At 34.6% G+C, this 13,067-nt stretch overlaps 1 protein-coding gene across 1 annotated transcript in view; it reads right to left on the bottom strand.

Annotated features, from left to right (window-relative positions):
- Positions 1-4,728: 4,728 nt before the first annotated feature.
- LOC149413791 (uncharacterized) overlaps positions 4,729-13,067 on the bottom strand; it is a 28,378-nt gene continuing 20,039 nt past the window's right edge. The window contains exons 11-14 of the mRNA XM_089644500.1: positions 12,984-13,052; positions 12,825-12,893; positions 12,362-12,430; positions 4,729-4,898 (exon numbers count right to left, since the gene is read on the bottom strand). Of these exons, the coding sequence (XP_089500626.1) occupies positions 4,759-4,898; positions 12,362-12,430; positions 12,825-12,893; positions 12,984-13,052 (347 nt within the window). The 3' untranslated portion in view covers positions 4,729-4,758. The remainder of the gene's footprint in view (positions 4,899-12,361; positions 12,431-12,824; positions 12,894-12,983; positions 13,053-13,067) is intronic.

The raw sequence follows: 13,067 nt of genomic DNA, 5'->3' as shown, positions 1-13,067 counted from the left end.
AAGCAGATATAAACAAGTTAGCGGGCGGTTTTCGGTAATTATGACTTTTAATAGATCTGAAAAAACTTTCCAATGGGTCTAGGTTAAAATAGCGACATTTTAAATGCTTAAAGCCGCATTCTTCCAACAAATCCCACAATTTAATCATTCCGTGGATGGAAAATATCCAATTTTCGAATAAAGGAGTTGAAATCCTAAAGTTCGCGCCTGTTTTCTGATGGACATATTTCATTGTGCTCAATATTTTCAATGACTCATTCCACAATTGAATGTGTGGGGAGTCCTTCGATAACGCCACACAATATTTATTCCCTTCTTTGGGATGTACTGATGTCCCATTGAAACTATTGAATAATGCATCAAAAAATTGCAAAACTCGTGCAGTGTCCAATGGATTTTTAGCAAACGCCTCTGGACGTAAAAGATATAATGTTTCCAGTGCAGCAGACATTTTGTCACTAAAAACTTGTGAAGCAAGTTTAACTCTCGTTTTTTTAATATTTTCTGGAATGATGTGCAAGTCTGTTATTTTGTACATCCTCTGAAATGATTCAGCTGGTAGCAAATTGTAAGCCGTCACCAAATTCTCCCACGAAGCTAATCTTTTAATCCCGTCTTCATAGAAAACGATGTCTTTATCTAAAAGATTATTACGAACACACTTCAAAAGATGAGGTGCGTCAAACAAGGGATAAATTATGTTATTATTTACCAGGAAGTATCCTCCCTTATATTCTGTTCCATCGTTTAGGCATCTTGTTTGAGTGTCTTTAAGCAAGGCTTTAATCACCCTACAGTTAACAGTGCCTTGGTCGCACACAGTTGCAACTGGCCTGAGACCGCAATCAAACAATTTACCTAAAACAGTTAGAAGAATTTCTTTCAAGTCCAAATAATTAGTTCCACTTTCTGAAAACGAAAAAAAAACTGGCTGCTTGTACGGATCACTGAGGCCTTTAATCATTAGCACTAGAGCACGATCAGCAAATTTTTTTTTTCTAGTATTTCCATCATCCTCAAACCCATCAATATTTCCACTTCGCTTGTTGAAAACAAGACGAGAAAAAATACTCATCTCATCAAACATTAAAATGCAGTATTTTTGAATATCATTTAAAGAATCTGCTTTTTTTGCTAAATGGTCAAACAAATTTTGATTAATTCCCGGTTTAAGAGATACTGAAGCTATTGTATCATTTAGCGTCTTAAAAGTGGGTAATCCAAAAAGTCTGGCCAAGAATGGATAACATTTTGGTCCTCCGTTATATAAAGAAAGTGCCATAGTTTTTTCCGTGTGACTATATGTTTGACGTCTACGCCTTGCTGGCGGCAAAATGAATTTAGAGAGAATCGTAGATACACTTGAAAAAGAATCTTCCAAGCAGGTTGCATCTCTATAACGAGTTGCAATAGCAAAACGTTCTATTAAAGTACAATTGTTCTTTCGTTGGACATATTGTAGTTGACGCCTGCCCTCCTCAATTACTGTTTGCAGTTTCTTCTTTCTGAGATTAAGGTTTTCAACTGTAGGCGGCGGCTTATTTGACCCAATGAAACGTAAAATGCTCCTCCTCTTACCTACAAAAAGACAATATTTAAGGTCAATGATTACAACAAAAGATACCAAACAATAATGAACAAACAAAAGGTAAAAATATGCTTACGCTTAGCACCATTATTTTTCTGTGTGGCAACTGGATTACTGCTGATTCCTACAGGAACACTTACATCTGAAAATAAAATGATCTGAGTTCTTCAAGGAACGAAAGAAAAAATCTACAAATTAGAAGAACAAAATGCAGAATACTATGGCGACGGCACGGCAACAGAATAAAAACTGTATGTTTCTTGCGCACTAAATGAGTGAGACAAACAATGTATGTATGTCCGCTTCCTCCAAAGAAAAAAGTTTTATTGCATCTTCCTCACATGCTCTACAATGTCCTCGCTATGGCACACCAAACCAGGGTTGGTGTAATTTTCTCAGACTAAAAAAAAAATAAAGCCCAAGCGGAAAAATTTGCTACTTCAATATGAGGCAGCCGTCAAAAAAATACTTAAGCCATGCGGCTTGGCCCGAAGCTAATATACTTAGGCTAAATGCGGCCTGGTCCGAAGCTAATATACTTAGGCTAAATGCGGCCAGGCCCGAGGCTAATATATTTCGGTTTAACTATTTATTTATAATTACATCAATGAAAACATTTATTATAACACCTTGATATTTGTATTCATATAAATATTAATTATGCACCATTTAATGATTTATCATTTGCCGGCAATCAATACAAAGGTTAAGTTTGAGAAAGGAAATTATTTTCTTTTGTTGATTACACTTTAAGGATGGAATATTAAGAAATCACTATTCGGACTATTGCTAAAAGTACCTATGCAAGTTACGTTACAATTTGTTTTGTTTAGTACCTTCCATTTCCATAGGTATAGGTGTAACATGATATGTATATGCAGCAAAAAGAAATGTGCTTCAAAGCAACACTGAATTTAACTCAATGGTCGTAGGTTTGCCGACAACATAATATGTTCTTATAATTGTGTTTTTTAGGTTATGGACTAAAAAATCGCCAAAATGCGCCACTCGTATATTTTGCAGCGTTCGTACACGACGAGACGTGTTGACATAAGTTAAAATTACATCCGAAAAAGATTAGAAAGTTAAATTTTTATTCTGGAGGTGGGAAAATATCTGAGAGTGTGTTAGTAAGGATTTAGCACAGAAGGCGTGGATTAAGGTTGGAAAGAAAAGTATATTTGAGATCATTCTCAAGTAGTTCGTTGGCGTCGACAACGAATGTTATGTAATTAGCCTATACTGATATAATAACAGAACTTGAATAGGAATTTCACAGAACCCGGAAACGAATGTTGAAATTTGATGAATTGTTAAAATTCTCCAAAATAACCCGTCCTTAATGATTCTTCCACTGATATATCGGGAACGGTATTGACAGAAATATCTGTGTAGTAAACACTTAATGAATGAATGAAAACAAAATGAATCAGCAAAGAGATTAACTGTACCTTCGATACTGTCGGCACATTTTTCTTTTTAGTACATGTTATTGGGAAATCCACAATCGTTTTTTTGAGATTTAGAAAAACTCCATAATTATTTAACATTTTGGTGTACCTATTTTTCTATTAGGCTAACATAATTAGCATAGCATTTTTTTGATAATTCATTGCACTGTTTTCGTAATTTGGTAAAAGCTATGTAATCATAAGAATTTCTGATATGTTTTTATATATTTTGTGATTCCCTTGAAAACTGGGATAGTTAAATGGTGTGATGTTGACTCTGGGAAAAAAGCGTTCTATCGAGGTATTTAAAATTGAGTAAAATTTTTCTAATTGATTATTAAAATTATTTTTAAAAACACTTGTGTGCTTGACTGGTAATCTATTTCATTATTCAATTCTACAGGATGAGATATTTTTAGACATGCATAACATCGCACCTCCTCCGTTTGACTTTTTGCTCGAATTAGGACTTGAATCAAGGCAAAAGGTAGTATATTGATTTAGGCCTAATTCTGACGAGCCGATATCCGAATTTAACCATGTTTCATTTAATAATAAAATGTCATATGAGAATGTCGGTGAATTAATTTTAAGTTGCTGCAATTTTGTAACATTTTGATATGTCCATTGAGTCTTAAGAGTATGTTATGTTTGTTTCTTATAAATTTTGAAATTTGATGAATTGTTCAAATTCTGTGACACAACCCGTCCTTAGAATTTTTTTATCCAATATATTCTCCATGCTTGAGTTGGAACTAGACGTTACGTAAAATCACGAAATATCATTATTTTTAAAGTGTATGAGAGTAATTTTTGTTGTTGTTAAAATTCAAACAAATAACACATTAAAAATATTTTGTTAGCTTTTTTCTATCTATATAAATAAATGTTTGTTTGTTCAAAATCTTAAATCTCCGAAAGTTCTTCCTTCACCGATTGCTTTGAAATTTTGACACAACTTTGCATTTGAATACGGTTCCATGATAACTCCTCAAAATGACAATTCAACACACCTTCAAAAGGTGATATAAAGTCATTAAAAGTGATGAAACAAAAACTAGTTTAAATAGTTACATATATAACCTATTTAACCTAGTTTTTGTTTCATCACTTTTCATATCTTTATAACATTTTTTATAGGTGTGTTGAATTGTCATTTTGATGAGTTATCCGTTCACCCTTAAATATATAATGCTGCAGCTGTATCTTACACGCTAAATAACAATAGTTGAAAATGATACAACCGACACATGTCTGCATCCCCCAAAGGAAACATGCAATCATTTGTATACATCTCGCTCACACGAATTAAAGAATTGAAATGTCATTCCCATCGATGTAGGAATTATAAAAGCGATCAAACTACGTGTCGTGCCGTTGCCATAGGAATACTTAAAGAGCCAAATCCCATTCAAGTAATAAAAACAGATGTATACCTTTATCAACTCCTAGGATACTTTTGGCAGGAAAAGCCGCACCGCTGGTCCCCCGGAATACAATAAGATCTAAAATAAATAATTTAACACATTAACCAAAGTTCAAGAACAAAACATACAAGTATGTTGACCGGTCGGTGGCCAAGTTGACATCGCGCTTGGGTCCCACTCAGGCGTAGTGTGTTCAATTCCTCGGCTGGCTAAGTCCTCAATCACGACACAAGCAACATTTTCCGCTTTCTGTGGTGGTAGTAGGAGATTTTCAAATATTGTCAGGTTATTCTTAACCCGGGAATGTTTGTCTTTCTTTAAAAAAATAAAAAATTAAAATTAAAAAAATAAAAACAGATATACCGTCCCAATCTTCTGTGTCCCCTATTCCAGCAACATCCACTCCGCTGGGCCCTGTGGAGACATTGCGTTCTGTAGAATAGATAATTTAACAAATTAACCAAAATTTGTAAACAAAACAAATAAAATTATGTATTAATTATATATAAAATTATTAATAAAATTAATGTTGCTCGTGTTGTGATGAAGGACTTAGCCAGCCGAGGAATTGAACACACTACTACGCCTGGGTGGGACCCAAACAAAATGTCAACTCAGCCACCGACCGGTCAAATCAGCGAAGAACTTTCGGCGATGTAAGATTTTTAACAAACGAACATTTTCATTTACATTTTTTTTTATACAGATAGATTAGGTTTGTTAATTATAAACATGCGTGACATGTTTATTTTTATATATAATTATGTTAACAAATTTACTTTCAATAAGGTTAAATATTCGGGATCGCTGGCTACGCTTAATTAAATTATTTTAAATGGCTGTCATACCATAAAACATAAGCGAATTTTCATTTTACATAATTTAAAATTAGAATGTTAAAATTAAAATTTCCCACATACAGATTAGTACAATATATAGTTATACAGGGTGTATCGGCACGTACCCGACAAACTTTAACCAGCTTTTCCTTAGCACATTTGGAGTAAAAAATGTTACGGACACTTTGCTGTCCGGTAACATTTTTTTTTAATTAAAAACAAAAAAATTATTAAGAAATCCACACTCCGTCACTGTCATTGGCATTGTTTCTCGTGTTCAACAGCTGTTATTAGCAAGTGTGTCAAAAAGCATCTTCGCTCTTTCATACACACTAAATAATAATAGTTAAAAATGAGACGAATGGTGCCATGCCATTTCGTTGTGATTGTAAAAGCGCGCCAATGTAGGTACGTACGTATATTATTCAACGAAACTCGAATAAAATATTGCAAGATTGGTTTTCAAGCTGTGACAAAGTATAAAACAGTGGTGACATGTGGTGAAAATATGAATGATAAATTATTTATTAAAAAAAAATGTTACCGGACAGCAAAGTGCCCATAACATTTTTTACTCCAAATGTGCTAATAGCTGGTTAAAGTTTGTCGGGTACGTGCCGATACACCCTGTATAGGCAGTTGAATATTTTTATTTATTTATTTTATATTGTAATAATCAAGGTGAATCAAAAGGTTTTATTTAAAAAAAAAGTATTAACCCATCGGCATACCTGCCGCCAAGATTGGGGGGCTGCACTTTTTTCGCATCGGCATATTGCCCGCCCCATTGGAGCGACTAAAACTGTTCCCACATACTTAGATAGTTCACAATATAATTATAATCTATATAAAAGCATAAAGAGTTGAATTTGGGGAAATATGGGGTGTAATACTGTAATAATTCTTCTCAAGTATGCACAGATGTCACAAATAAAAATTAGTATGCCGATGGGTTGAGTAAGCGTGGCCAGCAATCCCGAATTAGTATGCCGATGGGTTGAGTAAGCGTGGCCAGCAATCCTGAATTAGTATGCCGATGGGTTGAGTAAGCGTGGCCAGCAATCCTGAATTAGTATGCCGATGGGTTGAGTAAGCGTGGCCAGCGATCCTGAATTAGTATGCCGATGGGTTGAGTAAGCGTGGCCAGCGATCCCGAATTAGTATGCCGATGGGTTGAGTAAGCGTGGCCAGCGATCTCGAATTAGTATGCCGATGGGTTGAGTAAGCGTGGCCAGCGATCTCGAATTAGTATGCCGATGGGTTGAGTAAGCGTGGCCAGCGATCTCGAATTAGTATGCCGATGGGTTGAGTAAGCGTGGCCAGCGATCCCGAATTAGTATATGCCGATGGGTTGAGTAAGCGTGGCCAGCAATCCTGAATTAGTATGCCGATGGGTTGAGTAAGCGTGGCCAGCAATCCTGAATTAGTATGCCGATGGGTTGAGTAAGCGTGGCCAGCAATCCTGAATTAGTATGCCGATGGGTTGAGTAAGCGTGGCCAGCAATCCTGAATTAGTATGCCGATGGGTTGAGTAAGCGTGGCCAGCGATCCTGAATTAGTATGCCGATGGGTTGAGTAAGCGTGGCCAGCGATCCCGAATTAGTATGCCGATGGGTTGAGTAAGCGTGGCCAGCGATCTCGAATTAGTATGCCGATGGGTTGAGTAAGCGTGGCCAGCGATCTCGAATTAGTATGCCGATGGGTTGAGTAAGCGTGGCCAGCGATCTCGAATTAGTATGCCGATGGGTTGAGTAAGCGTGGCCAGCGATCCCGAATTAGTATATGCCGATGGGTTGAGTAAGCGTGGCCAGCGATCCCGAATTAGTATATGCCGATGGGTTGAGTAAGCGTGGCCAGCGATCCCGAATTTTTTTTTTTTATTTAGTAGCTATATTATACATTTTTTTTTACATTTTTATAAGAATATATATATAAAAAATAGATGTTGATTATATTCATAGTCCTCCTCACTAGGAGATCCTGTGCTGAGGGGGACTAGGTTTTGGATAAGTTATTCAGCGACTTCTATGGTATGACTCCATGTTTTGGGTAAGGGTTTCCAGAAACTTCTACGACGATGTTTTAAATATGCTAGTAAGTTCTTTTTCCGGTAATTCCTTAAGCCAAGATTTAATGTTCTCAATGCAGTTGGTTTTTGTTTTGATTTGTTTGATACTAAGTGGGAGTTTGTTATATACCTTTACTGCTAAAAATTCAGAGCTTCTTTGGCCAAAGGTAGAGTTACACTTTGGTATAGTTAGTATCTCTGTTTGTTTGGCTCTGGTTTTATGAGTATGTGAGGTGTTTTCCTGAGAATTATTTTTGAGGTGTTGTACCAAAATGTTTTTGGCATAGATTTTCTGTATGCTTGGAACGTCAAATTGTTTAAAAATTTCTGTTGTTGACGTCCTTATGGGAACCTTTAGTATGGTCTTTATGATGCAATTCTGAGTTACCTTCAGCTGTTTTATGTTTTGATACTGCTGAGCCCCATCCTATTATTCCATATTCCAATTTGGAGTGGCATAAAGCATAGTAAACTCTCTTTAAATCCCTAGCTGACAAAATGTTCCGTAATTTTTTGAAGAAGTAGATGAGTTTAGTTAACTTTTTTGAAGTTCGATCAATGTGTGAATCCCAGTGTAGTTTATCGTCAATTTCAATACCAAGATATTTTATGCTTTTGGTTTGAGTTATAATCGAGCAGGAACATTGAGGAAATTTTTTTTGACATTCATGTAGTTTGAGTATATGCTCATTCATTGGTTGTCCTCTTTTGTTTTTGGAGAAAATTAAATATTTGGTTTTATTCACATTTAATGTAAGGGAGTTTGCTTTAAGCCAGTTTTGAAGAACAGTTAGGCCATGTTCAGCCTCCTTATATGTGCTTGTCCAATCTTGTTCATGGAATAAAATTACAGTGTCATCTGCAAAGCTCATTATGTTTCCTTTGATGGGAAGATTCATAAGGTCATTTATGTAAATTAGAAATAGTATAGGTCCTAATACGCTTCCCTGGGGGACACCGTACTTAATTGGTAGAGTTTTGCTCCTTCTTTTACCAATTTGTACAAATTGTTCTCTTCCCGTTAAGTAACTTCTAAGTAGGTTTAGGGTTGTTTCGGTTATTCCATTTTTTTTTAGTTTTAAATACAGTATTTCGTGGTCAATGGTATCGAAAGCTTTTTGAAGATCAATGAAAACTGCTAGGCATTTTTTGCCTTCATCCAATTTTCTAATAATTGTATTTGTTACATTAGCTATAGCGTCACCAGTACCCAGGTTTTCCCTAAAACCATACTGCGTAGATGATAATATTTTATTAGAATCCAAAAATGTAAGCATTTGTTTTTTTATAACTTTTTCTAATATTTTTGATAGCGTAGTTAAAATACTAATTGGTCGATAGTTTGATACATCATTTTTGGGACCGTTTTTATATATTGGAATGATCGTAGCAATTTTAAGACAAGCAGGAAAAATACCATTTGATATTGACAGATTTATAAGATACGTCAGTGGGTGGATTAACTCATTTTGTAGATATTTAATTGATTTGCTTGATATCAGTTCATTTCCCGATGAAGTATTTGTATTTAGGGAGGCTATAATATTTCTTATTTCATCACTTGTTATCTTGACAATATTGAGGCTGTTTTCTTGATTTACATCGTCAATCCTCACTGTATTTTCGATAGTACTAATTGAATTTTGTTTAATTTTATTTGCTAAGTTTGAGCCTATATTGCAAAAATAGTTGTTTATAAAGTCAAGAAGTTTGTCCGGGTGTTCTGTAAAAGATGTGGGAGTCTCATCAATGTTTAATTCCTTAATGCTATTGTCATTATGTGAGGCTTTAGCATTTGTTATTTCATTTATGATCTGCCAGAGTTTACGTGAATCATTATTACATTCATCAATTTTGTTTTTATAGAATGTTTCTTTAGCATAACGTATTACATTTTTACATGTATTACGATATCTTTTGTAGAATCGAAGTGTTAGGATATCATAAGGGTTGTTTTTGACTTTTTTGTGCAGTTCATCTCTTTTTCTGATAGAGTTTATAATATTCTGACTAATCCAAGGTTTAATGTGTAAATTTTTATGAGATAACTTTTTTTCTATGGTTTTGGTGTTTCATAGGATAATGTTCTGTAAAACTTCTATAAAATAACTCCAAGCAGTATCAGTATCATCTTTTTCCAGAAGGCTTGTCCAGTCATTCACTGTCAACTCGCATTTGACGTTTTCCCAATTTGTTTCAGACTTCGTTAGTAGTGATTTCTTTTTTTGGTTTACATATGTATTTTTTTTTGTAATAGATAGAATTATTGTATAATGGTCTGTCAGTGTGGTAGTACAAATAATGGCTTGAGTTTTTCTATTAGTTTTACAAAAGATATGATCAATGCAAGTTTTGCTTTCATTATATACACGTGTTGGTTCATCAATTAGGCTTTTATATCCATGGTATGCTAGTGTTTGCATATAATCAAATTTTTTTGGATGGCCATTTTCAAGAATATCAATATTTATATCACCGATGATAAATACATCTTTAGTTCTTTTTAGTAGACTTAGTTGATTAGATAAGGAGTTGAGGAATGGTTCTAGATTTTGTGTAGAAGGAGATCTATAAATTGCGAGTATTGTTGTGTCATTGCCGATTGATATACTTAGACAGTTTGCATTATTGATACAGATCTCTCTGACATCAGCTTCTATATCTTCTTTAATATATACGATGACACCATCATTTTTTGTGTTGTTCATTATTGTAGAGTAAGGGACATAATTACCAATTTGTAGGGGGTAGTATTTATCAGTTAGCCAACATTCAGTAAGAATAATAATATCCCATTTTAAATTTAAACTTTTCATCAATATTTGTAGTTCGTCAAAGTTTTTATTGATACTTCTAATATTCTGGTGCATTATGTTAAAATTATTGTTTATGGATGATATGTTTGGTATGTTTGTTGTTAGTGCGTTATTCATTTTCTCAATTTAAATTATTAAGTGGATTAAGTAATGTTGTTCATATTATTCACTAAATTATTTTCACCATATCATCAAGGTGCTTAATGTAGATAATTTTATCATCTTGTTTTTTGCGTATCATAACTTTACCCTGTTTGTACCATACATATTGGTAATTTTTTTCTTTTGATAATTGTTTTGTTTTCCATAGGATTTCTTTATGATACGGGCTTAATTCTTCCCCGATGAAGATTCGAGATGTCGCCAGATCCTTGATTTCATTATATTTTATTTCCTTTTTCTTATCAAGGAGGGAATCTCTTTTTCTTTTATCGGAAAAGGTCACAAGAAGTTTGGGAGGGGCTTCATTTCGTCTGTCTGAGACTCTCGTGACGTCAGTTATATCAGTGTGTAAGAGGTGGATTCCTGCTGCGGCAGCAACTTTTTTAACAATTTCCAAAGGTTGTTCGCGGTTTTGTTGTGGAATTCCTGCTATTTCCAAACTATTAGATTTTGATAACGTTTCCAAATCAGAAAGTCGGATTTCAAGTTTTTTAATTATCATATTTTTTTCCATTTGGTCTTTTTTTATATTTTCAAAATCTGTTTGAATCGCTCGATTTAAATTATTTGAGACCTCAATTTTTTTTAACATCTCATCGTATTGAGCACTGATAAAATCAATACTTTTAGTAGTTTCTGTAGTTTGTAAATCAATTTTTGTAAATATATCTCTTTTCAGGTTTCAAATTTTTTATCAATGTATTCAATAATCTTATCCATGTTCAATTTATCTTCCGAAATTATTGGGGTTTTGCTACGTGTGTTAGACATCACTATTTTAGAAGTTCACAAATGCCCCTCTTTAATTATGCTTGATGAAAAATTGATGGTGGCAATCACTATTTAATATTTGTTTTATTGCATAGACAAAGTCACTCAACTTGACATTTAATATTTTTTTACTTTAATTAGTTTTTGCGCAAAAATCACTCACACTTTGAAATCTTAACTAAAACTTTTGATCCCACAAAACGTAGAAGGTTTAAACTTTAATTTAATCTATTTATTGTGGCTTTAAACAACTCCTATTAATTTTTCGGCTAGTTTATAAGGGACGCGGAAATTTCAGATCTTAGCACTATAGTTAACCATAGAGGGTAACTTGTTAGTATATGCCGATGGGTTGAGTAAGCGTGGCCAGCGATCCCGAATTAGTATGCCGATGGGTTGAGTAAGCGTGGCCAGCGATCCCGAATTAGTATGCCGATGGGTTGAGTAAGCGTGGCCAGCGATCCCGAATTAGTATGCCGATGGGTTGAGTAAGCGTGGCCAGCGATCCCGAATTAGTATGCCGATGGGTTGAGTAAGCGTGGCCAGCGATCCCGAATTAGTATGCCGATGGGTTGAGTAAGCGTGGCCAGCGATCCCGAATTAGTATGCCGATGGGTTGAGTAAGCGTGGCCAGCGATCCCGAATTAGTATGCCGATGGGTTGAGTAAGCGTGGCCAGCGATCCCGAATTAGTATGCCGATGGGTTGAGTAAGCGTGGCCAGCGATCCCAAATAATTACCTAAATAAATTCTTACATTACTAAAAAAATATCAAACGCTTTGTACAACTTTCAATAAATCTTTCATAAATAAAGTGCTCCTTTTATTGCTGTATTAATTTAGCTATGTTCTGTAAATCATCAAATCCGGCCTAAACAAGGTTTGCTAAATACAAACATGCTTCACAACAAACTGTTCATGTTTATTTTTATAAATACCAAAACTACACATTGTTCTGTACGTACTTTCATAGTACTTTTAGTATTTATTTTTTACTCTTGTTATTATATACAATTATTGAACTCCTTTGTACAACAAAACTCTCTATGATAACTTGTATTGTACCTGCTTATATCGTTCATACTCAGTTTTTTTATGTCACGTACCATGTATTCACTTATTATTGTACATTCTCCTGAACAACTTACCCATAACAATGTAAACATGTAAAAGCCTTCAAGGCGTGAATAAATAAATATATAAATTATTCCTTTTGAAGCAATGCAAAAAAGATGTGTACCTTCACAACCTTCCGTGAATCCGTTTTCAGCAAAGTCCACTCCGCTGGGCCCTGTCGAGACATTATACGCTGAAATAAATAATTTTAACAAATTAACCAAAGTTTGTGAACAACACTTAGAATATGATCAAGTAATGTAACTAACTAACTAACCATCACACCGTTTAACCGCAGGGGTAGGCAGAAACAAACAACTCGATCTTGGCACACACTCCTTGCCTCATTCAAATTCATACATCATCTCATACATACTCTAAAGTATCTGTGAACAACACTTAGAATATGATCAAGTAATGTAACTAACTAACTAACCATCACACCGTTTAACCGCAGGGGTAGGCAGAAACAAACAACTCGATCTTGGCACACACTCCTTGCCTCATTCAAATTCATACATCATCTCATACATACTCTAAAGTATCTAAGTACCTCAAGTATCTAGTAATGTAAACCAGATGTATACCTTCATGACCTCTTAGGACACTTTTGCCAGCAACAACTACATTGCGGGTCTCTGCAAAGGCTTTACTTTCTGAAATAAACAATTTAACAAATTAACCAAAGTTTGTGAACAGTACATAGAATATGATTGCCTTTCAAGTAATGTAAAACAGATGTATACCTTCATAATCTTTTAAGACGCATTTGCCAGCAACAATTACACTGCGGGTCTTTGGGAAGACATTCAACTCTGAAATAAATCATT

Source organism: Hesperophylax consimilis, chromosome 21, assembly GCF_061612785.1.
Source record: "Hesperophylax consimilis isolate HC1 chromosome 21, BYU_Hcon_1.0, whole genome shotgun sequence".
NCBI classification, from domain to species: domain Eukaryota; kingdom Metazoa; phylum Arthropoda; class Insecta; order Trichoptera; family Limnephilidae; genus Hesperophylax; species Hesperophylax consimilis.
This window is presented reverse-complemented; position numbering and strand designations above follow the sequence as displayed.